Source organism: Haemaphysalis longicornis, unplaced genomic scaffold (genome assembly GCF_048455015.1).
Source record: "Haemaphysalis longicornis isolate Haplotype H1 unplaced genomic scaffold, Haemaphysalis longicornis Haplotype H1 scaffold_1, whole genome shotgun sequence".
Taxonomy (NCBI): Eukaryota; Metazoa; Arthropoda; class Arachnida; order Ixodida; family Ixodidae; genus Haemaphysalis; species Haemaphysalis longicornis.
In genome coordinates this window covers 211,450,934-211,472,540 of record NW_027526203.1, presented here as the reverse complement: position 1 = coordinate 211,472,540, position 21,607 = coordinate 211,450,934, and the positions used below count along the sequence as shown (strand labels likewise).

General features: G+C 48.4%; 2 protein-coding genes across 2 annotated transcripts in view; one reads left to right on the top strand and one right to left on the bottom strand.

Annotated features, from left to right (window-relative positions):
• LOC144141451 (glycosyltransferase 25 family member-like) overlaps nucleotides 1-21,607 on the top strand; it is a 263,290-nt gene that overhangs the window by 190,565 nt on the left and 51,118 nt on the right. The gene's annotated exons all lie outside the window — the stretch shown is intronic.
• LOC144168218 (methyltransferase-like protein 27) lies at nucleotides 13,186-13,863 on the bottom strand. Its single transcript, XM_077697253.1, has one exon. It carries the CDS (start codon nucleotides 13,861-13,863, stop codon nucleotides 13,186-13,188), a length of 678 nt encoding a protein of 225 aa, XP_077553379.1.

The window sequence follows — 21,607 nt, the reverse complement described above, 5'->3', positions numbered from 1 at the left end:
GCCCAACTGCACGCAATGATTTTTGAGATCATTCTAATAGCGTTTTTTTATGAGAGTACATTTCCTGGGTAGACCTCTGATGCTATTCATTGAATTTTTGTGGCAGATTATCAACAGTTTTATGACAAACCATTGTCTTGTGACAGTTGGGCATCGGCAGTACTTTACCGCTAGATGAAGGATAGTCCATTATTGATTGTTTCATTTAAATTCAACTAACTCCGATAGTGCTGCCTTCTTCCTTGGAACGCGGCTGGGTATTTCACGTCGTGAAAGAACTATGGCATGCATTTACAAGCGGCCTTGGACATAGCTGCATGGAGTCATGCGGTCTTTGTGGGTAGATTCCTCATTCAAAAGGAGATTACTTACATAATATATGGTTAAGGTAAGGAAGAGCGTGTACAATGTGCATTTTTTCTCTAGGATGTGACGTATACCAATGGACTGTTTGCAAGATTCCCCTCACTTTTTATCTCCTAGGAAATTAGCACGCTTATAGCAGTGCTTCACAAAATCTACCATCACAATCAAAAATTAAAATCGGAGCTTTTATTCGAACCTTCACACATATCATTTTGTACGGGCAATTGCCGTAAATTGAGCATTCCACATTGACGCATGAACCTGTTTTTTAATTCATTTATTCCTAAAGCCGTACCAATGAATGGAACCACCTGTGGGCCTGAATTGCTAACGTTACCGATGCATCAGCCTCTAATACTGCTTTTGAAGAATACTAGATTTCTTTTGTTAGCTTTCCTGGTGTGCATGTTCTGTGTTCACTCTACTGTGTTCTCAAATGTCTTCAGCCTCAAAGGTACAATAAAAGAAGTGAAATAGAAAAACACCGGGGGAAAAAATTACTTCCAGATGTAACGAATCTTCTAGTAAAAATAGAGAGAGATGTAATTTGAGGTGAAGAAACTGGAAAAGTGGTGTACTGGGCATATTATTGAAGTCATCTGGGAGTTCACCTTTACACAACCCAGTCCGGGCAAAGGGGAGGGTGGAGTGAAAGGGTATAATGAGAGTGAAAGCGGACAGAAAAGGAAAGAAAGAGAAGAAATTGCTAAGCTATTGGCAACCCCTTGTACTAATTCAAGTACAGCACAGCTACCTCCTGTCCCCAAACTCGCGTGTCGGCACTTTTTTTTTTTTACCGCAAGGCCGCGGCGCCGAGCGTTGCAGGTGGATTGCGTGCATGCGCCGTGCGGCCACTGGCGGCAATGGCATGAACGCATAGCAGTAATGATATGCGGCTTCTCTGGGTGGCACTTACGTAAGCTCCAGATCGGTCGTGATCCCTCTCAGCATTATGCTTTTCGTGGGATTGAGGGGGGCATGAAGATGCGGTAATATTATGCACATATATCTTACTGCGAACACTCCACATGAGAACGCCGCCTGAACGCGTACGGTGGGACTCTAGAACCCCCCTTCTGTAATCGCAACACTCTTTCGGTGTAAAAAAAAAAAGTTGGCATATCTTTCCGTCCTTCTAAATTATGTGGACATGATATGCTCAAACAGAGAGTTCCTGAGGCAATTTATGCGGTATTTCAGCCTATAGCTGGTACATTAAAGGGGCCCTAAATAGGCTTTCGAAATAAGGTCGCCATTTCCACCACGAAATCGCTAGAGTACCCCTTAGCGACAACGTATACCAAATATTACACCTCTGTGTAAAGAAAGGGCTTCACAAACATGCAAAAAAGATCTTCCCTTCTTTCCTTATTTACCTATACCGACCGTCGTCGCCATTCTGCCGCACTTTGACGTAAAGTTTTGGCTCTGACGCAACCTCTATTGCGCACGAAGCACTTAACAGTACGGCACCGCTATTGTTGGGCTCCTTCAAATGCTTTAGCCAGTCAGCGTTCCCGGCCCTCGGGGAAACGTGGGTGCATGTTTCGGCGGTTCCGGCGAGCGGCACCCGCGGCACGCAAGGACAAATGTTTATCGGCGCCACCCGTCGCACGAGCTTAGCTGATCGAGTTTGTAGATATTGCTTTTATTCACTGCCGAGGCACGCATGCAGGCAACCGTGTGAGTGCACCATCACTGGTTACGCCGGGCTCCGCTGGATGGCAGTACTTGTCCGTGCTAAGCACATGACTGTCTTGCACGTTACAAACTCTGCCTCACCGAACTCAAAGTATTGCCTCGAGTCCACTATGAGTGCGGATAATAACGTCTCTGTTGACACCACCATTGAGAATCGGGTAGAAATGGAACAGACGACGCAGGCCGGTGTTTTTTTCTTCGTCGTGCGGGCGCAGTGGCCCAAGTCGCGCCATGACCGTGGCGCATCGGCCATGTCTGGCTGCTGCCAGTGTTGCGAAGCGAAGAAATTGACAGCTAAACTTTTCAACGAATACCACAGTTTGCGCGCGACTCCAGCGCCACGTCTCGCCGCCGCTTAGCAACTCCGGGTTGGTGGATGTCGCGACCGGCCTTTCAACGCACGTAAAAACACACGCGCTGCGTGCGGGTCGACGTTGTGTGGGGGAAGTGTTTTAAGAAACATAGTTATGACTTCAAGTTGCAGGGTCCGAAAGGATCAAAAGGCTGCAGGAAAGAATTAGTGGCAGCGCCACTACTGCTGCGCGAAGGACAGCCACAATCGCGAAAGGCAGCCTGCCATCGTTCTATACAGGTTTCGCGGTTTCGCTCGGGCAGCCGTGGGAGAATAAGCGTCGCAAGAAATGATTTTAGCAGTAAGAAAAATCAAGGAAGTAAGAAAGTCATGACATTTTTTGTCTGTGGAAGGAGTAAAATAATGAGTACGATTACCGTTTATGCGCAGCGCAGACACGAAGGGCCGTAAAACTAAAACGTTTGCTTTCAGTGTTCATGCACATCACGCGCTGCGATGAATCGCGTGCCGTCGTAGTAGTTGCATAACACAAGGTATTGCCGCTTCCGCCACTATTGTTTTATCAGCAGTAACCTTTTTTTTAGCGACATTCACGGCACCGAATGTATACCAAAAGGCGGCACAAGAATATGCATTCACAGCACTTCGCGGGTGATGCCAAAAGCAATGTCAAGACGGTCAATACGCATCCCGCTTACTGCCCTACTTTGTTCCCCAACAGGTACATAGTTCGACCACGCATTCCAAGCGAGAGCGTGGAAAGATATATCTAAGAGAAAATTGCATTCACTCGCGCTGACTTTTTTAATGCGTTTTGCGTACTCTGAAAGTTGAGGTTATTATTGTTTAAGCAGAGGGTGGGGAGGAGGAGGAAATACTTTTTTGGAGAATTCCGAACGGCCTGAACAAACTGCATCGCAATTAGCCGCTAATACCCGTGCCACACGTACATAAAAAATGACATTAAGTGTTTAAGGCCTTCAGATACCAATGTCATTAATTGGGCGGGCCGTGCTACACGCGAAAATGCAAAGGCATTAAATGTGTTAGGCATGATGGTGATCATGACCAAAAAGAGAAATTCACTCATATTTTAGGCGTCTTTAATGTAGAGAAAAACGCATTAGAAGCGTTAAAACTGTTTTTTGCGAAAGAAACTTTTATGAGAAATAGCGTTTTCTTAAAAATGGTGGGAACCGTTTCTAAAAGTGGCTTCAGGATGCCGTCGCCGGCCAGCGGTAGCCAAATCCGCAAAATTTAACACGAAGAGTAACGCGATGTTCTCACTTTTGCCTCTGTTCTAGTGAACTTCGTCTTCTTCAAAACTTCGCCACCAATTGTGCACAAAAAATCGTCATATTTCGAAGTTTAGCTACATTTCCGCGTCAACACTCTGGTGCTGAGAGTTTCGGTGGCTTCATTTGGTGCTCATCGCGTTCGAGAGTAGGCAGATTTAAGGTGTTCGCGAAGGTAAATGAGTTGTGCGGAACTCCTTAAACCAAAATGACATTAAAGCGAATGGCATTAGATTTTTGCGTGTAGCAGCAAATTAATGGCATTAAAACTTAAGGCATTAAGCATTTAATGTCATTTTTCTGACATAACTCACAAGATAGAAGCCGAAACTAAACGGAATCTTCGTAAAGACAACCGCCGCTCCGCAGCTGATTTCGAACTGTGTGGAACTGCGTTTACTTTGTCAACAGCTAATAACGTTTAGAATGCATTGTTAATTAGTGACAACACCAACCGAGCTGAAGAACGGCAACCGAAATAGTAACTGTAGTGTGGTTGCGCGAACAGAGGAAACAATAACACAAACACGCTTCTGTCGTGGAGCGCCATTGTATACGCTGGCTACTGACCTGAATGGCGCTGTAAATAAGCTTCCCTTGCTGAGAATGGGACTTCGCAACGATGTCTGTCTCGTCAATTTCTTTCACGGCGCACACGCGCGCTGTAACTTCTCGCGCACGTGAGGCCGACAGTAGTAGTTCAGCCCCGTAATTGTGCGGAAATCGCACAGAAGCACTTGAGACACAGGGGAACCATTTGCCAGAACAGTTTTCAAGGTCAAGACACCTTTCAAAAACAATTGAAGAATCGCAAAAACAAACCGAGGGGTGCCGAATATATGAACGCGCGGCCGCCGTCTGCCTCTCACCGACCCAAAGTTAGCTCAAGCCTCCGCGGGGCGGCGCTGGGTATACTTATTCGTCGCGCCCTCTGAGCAGTGACCGGTGCCTATTCTAAAACTGACGTGCCGACGCAAACACAGAGGACATGAGGAGCACGGCCGCCCGGCTAAGGCGGCTAGAATTCTATCCACCTTAGCCCGGCTACAGTGAACTTCTATATAACATTCTAGTTCACTGCAGCCCGCAGTTCAAGCAGGAGGTGGCCTCTTAGCCTTACCCAGCCTTCCGGGCTAATTGCGGTACTAGTGCCACATTATCCCCTGGTGAGCCTGGGGAAACATTATAGACCTTATGCGTGGCCTCGGCGATCGGCTACCGGCGGCGCGCCGTTGCTCCGGCCGTTCCAATCGCCCGGAGAGAGCGTAACTGCGAAGAGGCTGTTTCGCCGTTTTCCGCCGCACCGCGGCACGCTTAGCCTAAGGTCGTTTTCCCTGGCGCGGGCGGGTGCTGAGGACGAAAACTCGGCCTTCGCACCCTGTGTGCGACGTTTAATAAAAAAGTTACCGCACACCAATGCAGGTGAAAGTAGAAGTAGTTACTGGTGCCATTAGGGTAGTTACTGGTGCTTTGAATTTTTGACGTAGACTATGCCCGGGGTGATGCATAGGTGAATCCATTGCACAGCAGTATTCTTTTTTGTAGCCACGTATGGTTCCAAAAACACAACACGTTTTCCGGTTTTGTTTCTAAAAATCTCGTACATGTTGTTTGGAACGCACGGAACGCATATTCGCTGACTTGAAGAGTGCGGGAAACTTTTTCACTAGAATCAGGCTGAATCAGGCTGCCAAACAATAACTGCGCTTGCATTCTTCATTACACAGGGCTTTCTTTTTTTCTTTTTTTTGATCGCCCGCGTACTCGGAGTGAATCGCGAGACGCACGCAGGGAAAGCAACAAGGGAGAACATCTGTGTTATGTCCAATAATTTTACTTGCGGCTGTTTGAAATTAAAAAGATCAGCTCTTAAGGCTTATTTTCAATGACCATAAACCTTGCTTTAACATCCCCCCTCCCAGGGGAAGTAGGAGGGCTCGGCCAGAAGTATTTAGGAACGGGTTTTTTGGTAAAGCATTTCACTACAGCTTTTTTTTTCTTTTTTCTCGAGTCAGCCAGGACGGGTACATGCAGACCACCTTCAATACATGACGTTCGGGGATAACCACGTAGTTTTCACAATTAGCACAAACACTGCGTGTGGCGCCGCCGGGCTCTCCTGAAACGGATCTCACTGTCTCAACAATGCGCGAAATAATGGTACCAGCAGTGGTAGCGAAACGGCTACTCTCGTTGCTGCGGTTTCAACCTTCGGTCTCACTCGCGAAGGTAAGCGTCCGCAAATAGCCTAGGCTTTGTAGCCCGATTCGCGAAAAATTTGGGCCGCCGAAATTAAAAGGACCTATGGTAGTTCTATCGCAGCTTCAATTGTGAGCTGATGTACCCCGAGCCGCTGGATTTCACCGCTCTAACTGGCCGTAAAACCCCCATGCGCGCCCGCTCTCCGCGGCAGACATGGCGGCAGTAGCGCGCGGCACAGGCCGGCCTCCTAGAATATGGCCGCGAGGCCCACCACTGGAGAGGCCGGCGCTGCGATCGTTTTGACGTCACTTGTAGGATCACCGTTCCAATCTTGCTGCGTAGTTGGCTTGCAGCGCGTGACACTTCGCCACTTCGCTTAGGAAGCGCGTTCTAAAAGTATTTTCGTGTTAATTTCCTTCGTTTGAAGTTAATTCTCAGTGCGTCAAGCGCAGTTCGACCTCATGGGGACTTTATAACCGTATCAACTGTGGTAGATTATCCGCAACCACCATGAGCGTGGTGGTGTACTACGTATGCGACCGAAGCGTAAGCAGCGGCTTGTTTCCCCGATCAACAATGTGGACTACGGCGATCGCCGAGTGAAGTGTCTAGATTTCTCTTGTTTGCAAGAAATGTATAAAGCAGGAAATCGTGAAGCGTTAACTGCTGGCAGAAGCACACGCTCCCGCCGTGCCTGCCCGCACGGCCGACGGTGCGGCCCGAACCGACGCAGCTCGCGGCAGCAACAGCAACAAAGAAGTTACAGATTGGTGAAAATGGATGTTAGTGTGATGAAAAATTCTGATAGGTAGTGTCATCAGCTGTGGTTTTCAAAGCGATGCTCAAATATCCGCGATTTACGCCGACCGGCCGCGGAGGTCGGTCCCGGCAGCGCCGGCCCGTTCACGCCGGTGAGGCGAGCGGCCGAAGGATGGCTATGCTTGCGCGCAAGAATCGGCCGAGGCCGCGCAGGTATCTTGATCGTCGATCGCTTCAACGGAAATCACCGCGCTTACAGAGTTTCCAGCGCGGTGAAACGTTTTGTTAGAGGCTGTCACTCGCAACTCTAACGGCGATGAAATATATACTGCGACGCCAAGCCTAAAGTTCTCAACATCCGATTACGTGCATCCGAAGCCGGCTGCGAGCTGTTGGAGAAGGCCCTCCCGTCGCGCATGCGCGTGTTGCGTTTGGGTTCCTTTAACTTCTTGGGGGCCCCCAACGCTCGGTTCTCCATTCTAAATCTCCCCAATTACCCGAAATCATTAACGACGTGTTTCGCCTCGTACGCAGGCTCGCCTTCTGTGAGCAGTCGTGAGTTTCGAAATTTATGCTTGAGAAAGGCCGGCTCACTTTAAACATACAAAACACGCTGCAATTATAAATTACCACGCCGAACACCTAACGAAAACTAAATATAGCCTTGTTCAGACCCGCGCGAAGGCGTTAAAAACTCGAGTTCATACCGTTCATACATTGCGGACAAGTCGCGAAAGTAAACATCAGCCGTGCAGAGTACACGCTACGGCAGTAATCGTTAATCAAATCCGGGCATGACTATAAAAACATCGTAGGGGAAATAGGCACTGATTAAGCCAAACTACAGATAACAATACTTTTAAGCATGTGCGGCGAAGCAATCCGATCACCGTTCTCGCGTAGTCATTCATTTACCAGGCAATACGAGAAGTTCGCGTGGCGAGATCATAATTGAGCGACGCGTTTCCGTCACTGTTACAAGGTGTTTCCTTGCACACACATGTACCGACACAGGTATTTCATAATGAATTTACAGCGTACTTTTCTGGGCATCAGTTGCATCGTCCTTGGCGTTAGCTGGCTGCGTAGCTGTGGGTAGCGATGGTACCTGAACGCGGCGGTGTCGCCGGGAACAAGCGAGTTGCTGATTGCTTGCTCGAATTATTTGGTTTACAGACAACTTTTTTGGTAACTTGCATCAAATCCACAAGGAGGGGGCGAGACGGTGGCCACAACAAAAAAACACGCTTCCGCATACGCACGGGAAATGTGTTGTAGCAGACGACAACACGATTCGGCGTCCTACAAGTGACGTCACTCATAGGTGGCGCCGCGGTATGTCCTCGAGGCCAATAGCCGGCCGGCGGCCGCTCTCGCTCCGGCCGCTCCGGCGCTCCGATTGCTGGCAGCGCCCTCTGCGCAGCGCTGTGCGTGCATCAGCGGCGCGGACACGCCTCCCCATAGAGAAGGCGCGCGGACGGCAGACTAGCTCATATTCTAGGGACCATACTTCAACCGGCGTGTGTCGGAGTTAGCGAAATTACACCGCTTCCCTTGCTTCCGCGCCGAATGGGACGGCCGGAGCAACGGCGCGCCGCCGGCAGCAAATCGCGGAGGCCACGCCTTATGCAAAAACTGGCGCCCTCCTGCGGGAACCGCGTGCGCTTCCGCCATGTTGGGGGATTCCCGAATCACCGGATACTGCGGATACCACATGATATCCTGGGGTTAGCGACGCTCACGTCGGCATTTATCACTGTCCAAGATGCTTAAGTACTGCCGTGTAACTGGCTGTGCACGAAGATACGAGGACGACCACGGAAATAGCGTACACATCTTTTTTTTTTTATTTCTCAACGGAAGCATGATTCGAGCCCTGCGTGAAGTCGCTTGCGGGTGTCGACTTCCCTTCGCGAGTAATATTATAGCTGGATCGCATGCATAGTCACGAAACGAATAATATGTGCAGGACTAAAAAAGGTCCCAAAGTGAGCTATTTTCTAGCACTGTATTTGCCGCCGAGCACTCGTGCCTGCTGGTAGTTAAGGCGCACTGCATCGGCCAGCTCGTACTTTATCGTGTGGGATGAGTTATGAGTCTGCCGCTCGTGCTTTGCGCGCCCTTGTTTTCTTTTTATTCTAGACGTTCGGTGGGCTTTTATGGAAGTACTACGCATTCTTTCGTTTGCCAAATGCTACAGGAAATTGGGGATTCGCCATAGTTGCAACCTTCACGCAGCGCCATATGAGTAGCGCAAGTAACGCACGTAGTAACCCGTGTATCGGTCACTTACCGCTCGTCGCCTGCTCTTCGACCGTAGCTTATTTTCCCAAGATCAATTTCTCGAGCGGAATTTTCTAAGCGGTAGTGTGCACCCAGTTTTGTAATGTCCAGGGCGCGAGCAGGGGACGCTCAGTGCTCGCCGCGATGCACGCACTTACGAGCGCTCGGCAGACAACCGATTTTTGTCGCGTGTATGTTCTCTAGCTCATATGAAAGCCAGCGTTTTATATAGCCCGGTAACAACAAGCAATTTTTAAACAAACTGGCGGAAATAATTTTAATTTGGCAGCAAACTTCCTGAAATCGGAAGGGTGGCGGTTCGTAGTGTCGAAACTTGACACTACAATATGTGTCCCTGTCATGTGACCTGCAAACCTAGCAGCTACTGTAACTGCTGAAACGTTTATTTACGTATTGAAAACCTTTTAACACAAGTATTTGTACAAGCTTAAATAGTATATGTATTTCTAAACATTACTTTGAAAATTCTAAAGACACGCCGCCCGCCGCCGCTGGGTTGCTCTCAGTGTGGCTAACTGAGCCACCATGCCCAGAATCAACGGCAGCGTTCAGTAAACAGACCCAGCGAAGGAGCTTTGACGATTCTGTCTGAGTCAGGGGCGTTTGTTCTGCCAAAATATTTGATTTCAGTCTCCAAATACGCCAACGGCAGCTTAAAAAAAAAAAAAAGTCGCGCCCGGGGAGAATCGAACTTCCCGCCTCCACAACGTGAAGCCAGATTCTACCTATCGTCTACCCCAACAGATGGCGCATTCGTGCAAAACAGACCCTTGCATTAAAAAACACATAAAGGAACAGGAAAGCCTGCGATTCACACTTTTTTAGCTGGGAACAAGTTTTTAAATATCGTTTTTTATTTCGCATTTAGACAAAAGTATGTTGCCGAGCTACTCTATATCATGGTTGCCAGCATTAGTTTTGGGAGGGACACATACGGCTCGTAGATCAGAAAATTCGATTTAAAAAGTTCTAGAGCGTTATCAGCAAAACCGTTTCTCATCAAGGTGCTTTAAGTGATGCCCTTTCATTTGGGATAGAGAATATATACTCGACAAAAATCGGTTGTCTGTCCCTTTAAGGTTTTCGAAGTTTTTTTTTTTTGCTAAAGTCTTTGCGTGTGCTGGGGGCGCTCGGCGGGGACCGCGATGCACGCGCTCGGCAAATTATTGGTAATATATTGGTAATGTTTAACGGGTGACACGCCACACGCGTTACGCGCTACACATAGTACGGCCAGCTACAACAGCTCCGCTGTTAAAAAATTCCAGGTATGCGATTTATTTCATTAAGTGTTTTTTGTTGTTGTTGTTTTGCAGGTTTCCCCTGCGTCCCAGAGAATCCTTAGCGTATAGCTATATCGTGGAGTGCCCCCCCCCCCCCCCCCCCCCCATCTCTTTCCTCATTTCAACCTCAGGGCAGCCCGCATCGGCTCGAAACGTTGCAGGAATGACCTCCTGAGAAACCCGCAGGATGCGAACCAACACGGATGTACTTTCAATGTTTGCGTTCTCAAAGCCAAAACAAAAAAAAAAAAAAAGGAGAAGAAACGCGGCAGCCTCCAAAAGCTTCCCTGCCGGTGCCTCCCTGACTGCTTTTTCAATGCATAATGCGTATTTGCGAAGTCGCTCGCAAATGTGGGCAACACAGCAAGGTCCACAGATCACTCGTCGCTCATTTTGCTGCGCTTAAATCTGAATATAAAAGGATCGCCGAGCCCAGAAGGCCTCTCATACGCTCCGCACCAAGCAATCCCGCGACCGCCATCCCCCAACATGGCGTCGCGTGCTCGTTTCGTTTTTCTTCCGGTAGATGGCGGCACTTTTGCATAAGGTCTATTGCGTTGTTACTGCCATAGCAACGCCGGCGCCATGTTGGCCTTGAAGGCGTTTGGCATTTTGCCTGCTACCCCCCCCCCCCCCCCCCCTCCCCCTTCCCACCACCGATTCCCGCCCGCCAACCGCCGCGCCGCTGCCTCCACCAGGCCAGCTCCGCATCCGCTGCGATCGGCGGAGCTCAGCATCACGGCTTCACGGAGCTCAGCTTCAGCTCAGCTTCACGGCATATAAAGTGGTTCTCAACTTTCGCAACAGTACTCAAAAAGGAGACTTGTTGCGATTCGTCCTGGTGTTTTTGGTGCCCCTGAGCCATACCGTCTGAAAGAGCATGCATCTTTTACTACATGAGACACGCACGTCTGTCTCGCCGTGCGGCAGCGGAAGCAGCGGTGACCGTTTATAAATTTCGCGCATGCGCCACCAGTCGCGCCAAGGAGAAGCGTAGAGAAAAAAAAAAAATGAGAGGAGGATGGTTTCCCCAGGGCCGCTGGAGCAAATGCTACAGGTTGTACGACCACCGATATAAAAGACGTTGAAATCCCCGTCTACGAAACCAAGATATAAGCTGGCGCCTTTGTGAGAAGGTATATGGTATATACTGATGCCGGAAAGTTCAGACAAGACTATAAGTTCCGTATTACACTATACATGCGGTTTTTTTAAACGCAAATGCCCACATCTGCTGTGACGCTGGCGTTGCCTCAAATACTTGTTACTTCGGGCTTAGGAAATAGAAATGCATAATACCCCTGTCAAACGTGCCTATTTAAGTGCACTTACACAGAACGCACTCGCCTAAAATGTCATTCGGGAGAAGCTAAACGGCAAACGCGAATGACACTTTACAATGAACGCACTTTAAGCTGAGTGTGGTCCCCAAACACACCTTCCTTAACGGGGCCAGCTCTCCGAGTGAGTAATCTCGTGAACAAGTCCGAAAATCGGAAAAATTAACATAAAACCGTGAGCGTTTAGATGATAATACGTAACCTTAAAAGTTAATTATAGATATATTGCTTATTTACTTGTACAAAAATTGAAGCAGCGACGAAAAATAAGAAAATAGCCTCTCTCTCAACAACGTGCCAGCGCCGCCTGGTGGGTGTTTTGCTCCATGGCAGCCGTTCTCTGCGGCGTTCTCGTTGGTTGTTTCTTGTGGCCCTGTGATTGTGTTCCTGCTTCAGCCTATTTCTGTTGTATTCAACGCTTTCAGATAATTTCCTCCAAACAATAATGCTGCTGTCATTCACTGCGCGGTGAATAACAGTGAAGATATCAGCGCTGGTCTTTGTGCGAGGCGCCGATTGCGATTTTAAACAATGCAAACACAACGAAATGTTTACATTATTTCTCACGGGATAAAGAGGGGGAATTTCAAGTAATTTGGCGTAATATTTACGCCGGCTATCGTCACTGACATCACGGCCAAGGGCACTTTATTTCGTCGTTTAGCAGCGCCCAGCCTAAGTGTCACTTGGGAAGCCCGAGTGCACTCGGCGGAAGTGCACTTAAAAGGCACGTTTGACAGGGGTATAAGTACATGCACTGAACTTTATGAGGTTTTATCGCAAACAGCGGTAACCACAAAAAAGCGCGCTAATTTCAGTGGGTCTATATAGTACTTTGAACAGAACAGGTAAACCGAAGCTGAGAGAGCGTGATGATTGAGAGCTGAGAGCTGGTGTTTACCGGCCAGCAAGAACAAATACAGCGAAAAGCAATCAGACATTATACAAACGCATCAGCATAAAGCACATCGTTGAATCAGCATAAGTTACGCCTGAAAGAATTGATACGCACGCCACAAAGGCGCACCGATGGCGGCGATTTGAAGCTCGCGCCAAGTTCTCCTTCGGGCCACTTTTCCTCGCCCCAAAAGAGCACTAGTAAGTGCCCTCTTTACGCTCTTACCCTTCTTGCAACCAAAAGCGCAGCACAAGACCATCGGAAATTACGTTGACTCCACTCAAATAGAAAAAAACCACGACCACTGCGGATTTCACTTCGCAGCAGGGAGCTTGGCGGGCGAAATTAATGAATCACTAATTTTTAAAAAAGGCATTACCTCGGTCTCACTGTCGGCAAGAAAACAGAGCAACAAAGCGCGTAGTTTTGCATACCAAAAATTTAATTACCAAACGCGGGCTTCGAATGTTGCGGCACGTGGGATGCAAGAGACGATAGGGAAGAAGGGGGGGAAAGGGATGAAAGCGCGCTGAGGTGGAATAGCAGAAACAGTGACGACACTTTACGAGGTGTGCGGGGTATTTAAATTTATTTATGGGTAGAATAATGGAGGTCTTAAATTTTTGTTGCGTAGCTCAAGATACCCTGGACGTCCACGGTGCTGGCGATAACCCTTCGGTGTCTTTGGTGTTACAATTTTGTTTCTTATGCCTACGTCAGCGGCTCAGGCCTTCTTCTTCAGTGCGAAGATCTGGCCGTCGCACTTGGCTCGGTATTCCTGGACCTTCTTGCGGACCACGATCTCCAGGCGGAACTGGCGGCAGAGGCTCTGCAGGGTTGCAGTGAACTGAGTCTCGAGGAACTGCACCGACTTGCCCTCGTAGTGGTCGAGAGTGCGGTGGATCCACATGAGGCGTCCGTTGGGCCTCAGAAGCCTGGCCACTTCCGGCAACGCGTCCGGCATAATGTGGCCGGGCATAAGGCATCCGCAGAGCGCCACCACGTCGTACTCATTGTCCTTGAGGGTCAGCTTGTTGTTCTTGGCAACTTTCTCGAGGAAGTGACGCCTGTACAGCTTCTTCTTTTTGGCCTCGCTCATCATCTCGTCGCTGTAATCCAGGGCATCAATGCAGGTGTATCCAAGGTTCTTCAGCTGCACTCCAAGGAGTCCTGTTCCGGAACCGCAGTCCAAGATTACGGCGTCCTTCTTGACCTGTAGCTCCGAGTTGATGAACTGCGCCATGATGTTTGGGGCCTTGTACTTCTGTGCAGCCAGGTCCTCCTCGTAGCTTGATGCCCAGGTGTTGTAGATGGCCTTGGTCTCCTCAGGCGTGCGGTCGTCGACGACAAAGTCCACAATGTCGGCCCTGTCCAGGGAGCTCGTAGAAGGCTTCTTCGCCATTTCGTAGTGTCAGCGGCTTTGTTTGCCTTGAGCAGGAACCTCGTTATCAGCGCTCACAGGACGTTGGCACGGCCTTCTCCGGGCAGAGTGCGGTCGTCTCTCCCTCCCGGCTCAAGTTTTTACTTGCCCTTCTGGGACTTGCTGCTGCGATCGTCTTCTACTGCCGTGCGGCCGGCTCTGAGATTCGGCAGTCTCTTCGGTGGTGGACTGGGCAGGAACGGTCTGCAGCCCCCGAATTAGTAGCTCAGCATTGCGTTGCTGCGCGGCAGTTGGCTGGTGACGGCCTTTGCCCTCGTGTGGTCACTACGGCTCTGCGGCACTCGCTACAGGTGTTCGTTCTGACTCAGCAGCGGAGCGTGGTCATCACAGTTGAGGTTGCCATCGTCGCTGACTGGCTGGACTCGGCTCGCTCCGCCGCTCAGAACCCCGGGACAAGGACTCGGGCCGGTGAAATCGCCTGAAGTCAAAACAGAGTAAAATGAAAAGGTTAGTGCCTGCCAAGGCGAGGTGCAGCGGTAACTGCTGAAGCAGGGTGCTAGTCATTGCGCTCCCTTGGTGTAGACGGGTACGTACAGTAAGTCCTGGCTAGTACCGACCTCGCGCTGGAGTGGCGCTCGTCGTCCGTGTGGTCCTGCTCCAGAGAGTCAGAGCCGTTCATTTAGTGGGAACACATGGTAGCTGACCCGTTAGCTCCGCGCCGTCTAGAGCCGCCCAACAGCCAGGGTCACCGCTGCCGTCGCCGACGCGCAGCCCAGGGACAGGAACCGCGTGCCAGAACGCAGTGGTGGATTTTCACGATGGCGCGCGTGGACGTTTCCTCATCGTTGTCTTCCTCGTGCTTCGGTTCCGAGCCCTGAATGAATATTTTAAATGCAGAGCATTTCAGTAACTCACGATGTCACCCGCGTTGGCGTCCGTAGTCCGCACCGTCGTTGTCCCTACTATATAAAAAGAAAAATACCATCCGACGCCAGGTTTCGATCCCTCGACCCTGCGGGCGGAACGCTATGTACATTGTGCTGTAACCACTGCGCCACAAAGCCGACACAGAATCGGACGCTTTATATGCGCCTTATATCATTGACTCATTCAAATTACTGCTGATGAGCGCTCTCTCGTCAGCAGTTGCCACAAGTGCACGTAATGCAAACTACTTAACGTCGTGCGCCCCCGGAAATGCTCTCCATTTGATCGTGTCCCTCGCGAGGGGCATGTTTCACTGCTGCTTCCTACTGGCCAGTACACTCGTCGCCATCTGTCGGATGTTGTGCGAACCCTTTACGGCTGATGGCGCGCGATTTGAAATTTATGTACACTTATGTTCATACTTGTCAACAATTTCTGCGGTGCTAATGCTTTTTTTCCTTACACTGAGAATTCGTATTCATAACGCGGTGTACAAATGGGACCCCAGCCACACAAAGTGTGTCCAAGAGGACTGTGATTTGGGCGAGTTGCTGAATGTTCATGATTGACAATCCAGCGCGCAAAAACACGGCACAAAAAAGAACGAGAGTTAGACAGGACAGCGCTGCACTCACAACTGATTTATTTTGAAGAAAACATTGGTCATATATACAGATCAGTCTCCCACGTGGCGGTAAATTATTGCACCCGATAACCGCAAACAAAAAAACGCAATCATTAATCGGTTTGCACATGTGTAGTCTTTGGTTTACTTGTTCATGCAAAGGTGTCCTCAGATACGCGTATTCCCGGTCATGCAGCACTATTGAGGGCATACTTATACAACGGTCAGCAGCTCGTCTGATTTGAAAAGCCTCGATAATTTCCCGTGTTGTTTTATCTTTGTGTCTCGACAACACAGTGGTTTCATTAAAAAGCGGCTCACAATCGTGTTTGCAGCTGTGTTTTGCCAGGTGGCTGTGTGGATTCGTTTTAAATGAACGCTGGTGCTCGGACAACCTGGTGTTCAGACACCTCCCGGTTTGTCCCACGTATATATGTCCACACCGAAGTGGCAACATATACACGACACCCATTGCACATTTCACAAATGGGTCTGAATGATTTATCGGGCACACTTTTTTTTGTATTCCGGGAAGCTAATCTTCGGTCAACCCTACTGCACAATTTTCCTAATTTATTTGGAGCCGAGAATACCACGTCGACAGCGTATCTTTTTGCCACGTTTTTTAAGTTATGAGAGAGCCGGTGCTTATACGGTATCACAACGGGGTATCTTTTTCTTTGCCTTGGTGGCTGCGTCACAGAACCTGCCGTATCTTTTCCTTTTATCCATTTGACTAACTTCTGCACGACCATGAGGAGAACATTGTCAGGGTAGCCAGCCGTCTGCATTCTACTTATCTGGTTTGAGAAGCTGTCATTCAGCTGATGGTCACATGACTTTGAAAGGGCTGAGCGTAATGAAGAAAATGCGATCCCATTTTTTATTACCTTCGAATGACCCGATTTGAAGTTTAGCACTGGTTTTTGAGATCTGGGACGGTAACACCAGCATACATGACCTGTATTGAAAGTTAATTCTAAATCCAAAAACTGCAGTTTGTTCAGTTTTGGCAGCTCAAATGTGAACTGCAATCCGAGACCGCACTCATTGAACACATTTAAAAGGCCCTCTACATTCAGATCTCTATTTTCAACAATTATTAGAAAATCATCTACATAACGAAAAATTTTCTTTGCCAAGCCGCACACGTTTCTTTCGATATTTCTATCAACCCTACCTAGGAAAATATTACTAAGCATTGGAGCCACCTTTGAGCCAATACACACCCCTCGTTTTTGAACGAAGAATTCATTTTTCCACTCGATAAATGTTGATTTCAGATAGAATTCTAGGATCTCCATAAAACTGTTGACTGACACGCCGCACTTTTGAATGAAACCTACTTCATCGTTTTCTTCAGTGATATACAATTTAACTGATTTCATTAATTCATAAATTCATTAATTCATAAATTAATTAATTCTTTCGATAGAAATATCGAAAGAAATGTGTGCGGCTTGGCAAAGAAAATTTTTCTAAGCAGGTTTTTATTGCTTCCAGTCCTTCCAGGCGCAAAGAGCAAATCCTTTTCTACTTGGGATGGCGTTCTATGAATTGTATAAAATTACTTTTACTCTCTTGTTCTGGAACCGGCCCACAACGAGCTTGATTTCATTGTTAAATAAAGTTTTCTCCTCCGCCTCCTACTCCTCCTTCTCTTGAGTGCAGTTTTACTATAACGCATATCCGAATATTGGGAAGATATGGCTGTGGGAAATGTACCGAAATATCCCTCCAGGTCTGAACAAACATGGTGTTACTGTATATTTACCGTAGACGTGACTTGTTTTGCTCAATAAACCTCAATACTGGTTAGAAGCCTGGTATAACACCAGCACGCGCCCATACACAGTTTTTGTTACAGTTTTTGCAGCCCATAGTGCATGCCGGCCAGTGTTGTACACGTTCCTCTGAAACAGGAACGAAAACTCGTTCCTCGTTCCTTCCCAATTTTGAAACGAGTTCCCGTTACAAGTTCCTGTATTGCAAAAGGAACGCGTTCCAGCTCCACTTCGAACATTGGAACGTGTCGTAACATTAACGTTACATTTCATTTTAAAAATTAAAATATGGTGTCGGATAATCCTGAGGCGATTATTCCGGACACAGCCCGGAAGGGCTAGAATTTGGTTTGGTCTTGTACTTTCGCTGTTGTCGCCTACTAGCTGCTGGCTGTTCCCTGTGTTCGAAAGATTGCCTAACACAGAAGCTGACGCCCAGCTCCTACTTTTCGCGCTCCGCTCAGGACCGGCTTCGCAAGGAATGGGGCGACACCGGCAATGTTTCTTCCGTAGCGGTATCCAAAACTATACTTTAACTGACACCATGAGCTAGTGTATGCAATTTTAGGTTTATTATTATGATAAAAAGTTACCGCATGCAAATTCTGGTGCGCACAACTATCAGCCGTTGTCCGAGCACAAAGAAACAGCAGGGAGAGCGAGCCTGAGTGAAGCAGATGACAAATGCGAGAATCCCTGAAGGTCGTTCTACATAGTGCGTTTTTCGTCTGCGAATTCGGTGGAACGAACATTCGCACTTGCGAAGTTCGCGATTTCTGGAAATGTCGTTACATGGCCTGCGAACGTCGCGATTTTCGCATTTCGGAGGCACGTTGTTTGCAGACCGGCCGAGAGCAAATCTTGTGATTAAAAAAAAAAAAAAAAAAACAAGGTTTTATTTTACTTCCTGGGCAAGCTGCTTCAGACTGCATTGCAGTAAATATGAGTTTATTTGTGGTTTCGTACAACAATCACCAAATATTTAGCAATATACGCACACACAGCAGAGAAGACAAACACAGCAAGCCGCCCTGGGTTCGCTTTTTGTGCGTGCCTTTTGTGCGTGTCCACGCCGCTACAGTGAACTAGAAGTACACTGTAACGTCGCTGATGCAGGCACAGCGCTGCGCAGAGGGCGCTGTGAGCAATCGGAGCGCCCGAGCGGCCGGAGCGAGAGCGGCCGGCCTGTGCCGCGCGCTACTGCCACCGAGAGCGGGCGTGCATGGGGGTTTGACACAAGCCAGAGCGGTGAAATCCAACGGCTCGGGGTACATCAGCTCACAATTGACGCTGCGATAGAACTACTACGAGACCTTTTAATTTCGCTGCCCGAACTTTTCGCGAATCGGGCTACAGAGCCTATTTGCGGCTGCTTACCTTCGCGAGTGAGACCGAAGGATAAAACCGCAGCAACGAGAGTAGCCGTTTCGCTACCCCCACTGGAACCATTATGTCGCGCATTGTTGAGACACTGAGATCACATTCAAAGAGAGCTCGGTGGTGCCAGACGCAGTGTTTGTTCTAATTGTGAAAACTACTTGGTTATCCTCGAACTGCATGTATTCAAGGTAGTCTGCATGTACCCGTCCTCGCTGACTCGAGAAAAAAAAAAAAAAGCTGTAGTGAAATGCTTTACCAAGAAAACCTAAGCCTAAATAGTATTCTTCGGGCCGAGCCCTCCCACTTCCCTGGGGAGAGGAGTGGGGGTGTGGGGATAAAGCAAGGCATATATGGTCATTGGAATAAATAAGCCTTAAGAACTTATCTTCTAAATTTCAAACCGCCGCAAATAAAATGATTCGCCATAATACAAATATTCTCCCTCGTTGCTTTCCCTGCGTGCGTCTCGCGATTCACCCCGAGTATGCGGACGATCAAAATAAAGCCCTGTGCAATGCAAGCCCGAACCCACGCCTTTCGATCCCCACTCTGGGCGCGTGTTTTTCTTTCTTTCTTTCTCACGTAATTAATAAAAAAGAAATAATGTAACGTCAATAACGGTAAAAAAAAAAGTCTAACCACTCCCCTATGCCTTCTTTGGCGTTGTGACTGCCGGCATTTCTTTCTGTATTTCCTAACGAGCCCCTCATTTCCAAACCCTATATATATAGGGTGTCCCAGCTATCATGCACCAAGATTTAAAAAAAGAGTAAAGGCGTAACTCGAAGAAAACCTAGTGCATAATGTTCGCAGTACTGTGAAGAAGCGGAGAGTAATTTTTTCGTTAACGAGACTTAATTAACTAATTGTAATTAATTATCTAACTCGAGAAATACTTTCCTAATCACTAAAGTGTCAATGAGGCACTTGTAGGTAACCACGAGGGGCATCTAACTGCGGTATTTTCAGCGATGAACTAATTGCGTACACATTTATTCTGACTGATAAAGAAAATCCGCGAAATATGAAAAATACCACGTGACGGCGCCTCCGCGTGCACCGTAAAGCAACGCCCTCAAACAGGCTGCCTCTGAGTTAGCCAGAATGAAATAGACAAAAGAAAGAAAGAAGAAATCGCGACCGAGTTTGTTCCTTATCTGCACACGCGTCCAGCGAATCTTGCTGCTGCTGCTCCTTCCATGCATGCTATTATCAAGGTGATGCGCTGTCTCTTCGGGCGGGTAACACGCAAAGCAATTGCTTTCAATCAGCTTTGTTTGGGGACGCTGCTTCACAATGCGCGCGTAAGCGTCGTCACGTGGTATTTTTCATATTTCGCGGGTTTCCTTTATCAGTCAGAATAAATGAGTACGCAATTAGTTCGTCGCTGAAAATAGCGCAGTTAGATGCCCCTCATGGTTACCTACAAGTGCCTCATTGACACTTTAGTGATTAGGACAGTATTTTTCGAGTTAGATACTTAATTACAATTAATAATTAAGTCTCATTAACGAAAAAATTACTCTCCGCTTCTTCACAGTACTGCAAACATTATGCACTAGGTTTTCTGCGAGTTACGCGACTTCTCTTTTTTTAAATCTTGGTGCATGATAGCTGGGACACCCTGTATATATATATATATATAAAGTAAAAGTGCGCTCTTCGGAGACTTTATGTCCAGATTTTCGACCTGAGACAGGTCTTCTTCAGGAAACGTTGGAAATAAAGTCTCCGAAGAGCGTACTTTTACTTTTTTCGTATTCCTGCAGCAACTAAGGACTATACTTCACGACTATATATATATATATATATATAGCGAATCAGAATTGGGAAATGAGGGGCTCGGTGAAATAAGACAGAAAGTAAGGGTTGGCAGTCAAGAAAACCTCGGAAAGCAAAGGGGAGGTTGTGGTGGGTTATAGAAACAGATAAACAGATGAAGAATTTTTTGAGTCAGAAAGAAAGTGGTGCACCCGGCGGGCATTTTTTCACCACTTTCTTTCTGACTAAAAAAATTCTTCATCTGTGTCTATGACCCACCACAAGTTTTCTTGACTGCCAACCCTTATCTTGTGTCTTATATATATATATATATATATATATATATATAGGCAGAATAAAGGTTGGCAGTCAAGAAAACGTCGGAAAGCAAAGGGGGTGTTGAGACCGGGCGGGGGCACCCGATACGAGTTCCGTGGCCTCCGACATACGAGTGGTAGCGCGTACGATGCGAGCGGCCAGCCGCTGTCGCAGCCGTGAAGAAGTCCAGAGCAGTAGGATAACGTAACTGTTTACTTCATAGCGAGAGGTGAGCCGAAGCCAGAAAAACATACAATGCCCCGACAGGCGAGGTTACAATACAGGACTCGAGCAGAGCGACCGCATGGATTCGCTGCTCAGACAGAAATGATTTTCATCGTTTGGGCTGCTTCTATTTATACCCAAAAGCAACAATGGTCAAACGCGAACAAGTAGCCACACGCCACGAACATCACAGACACACACAACGCTCTTTCCACAGTTCGTGAGTCATTCATAGCCTCGTTGCAAGTGGAGTCCGAGAGAGGGGAGAGAGTGTCCTTGAAAGGTGCCGGGGCCGCGCTATCGAATGTTGATCGCGCCGATAGCGAAACGTCGGAGCCCGGAATGCCAAGGCGTGACTCACCGAAGCGCTGGCACCTGACGGCGGAGGGGCGCAGGTCCGTGAAGAATGCTTGGGCGTGCCGCTGGCATCTGGGGGTGCCGCTGGCAACCGCCGGAGGCGCGTTGCAACGCGAGGTGTCTGACCTTACATGTCGAGACACGAAAGTATGGTTCACCGACACGCGGGCGGCTGTGGCACACGTGGTGGATTCCCACGTGGTGGCTGATGCGGGAAAATACGGCGGCATTGGCCGATTCGTAACAGCTTCTCCGCCGGGGGTCCGAGATCCCGATGGATAAGGGTCTTCAACCGTTGTCCGGAGGGATGCTTTCGCAGTGAAGTGCTCAGCAGACGCTCGACTCCAGGCCTGGGCTGTACGACACCGTGCTGGAGCTTCACAGGGCC

Bases quoted from the DNA above. Each gene is read 5' to 3' on its own strand.
- LOC144168218 (XM_077697253.1), bottom strand. From the start codon at position 13,863: ATGGCGAAGAAGCCTTCTACGAGCTCCCTGGACAGGGCCGACATTGTG.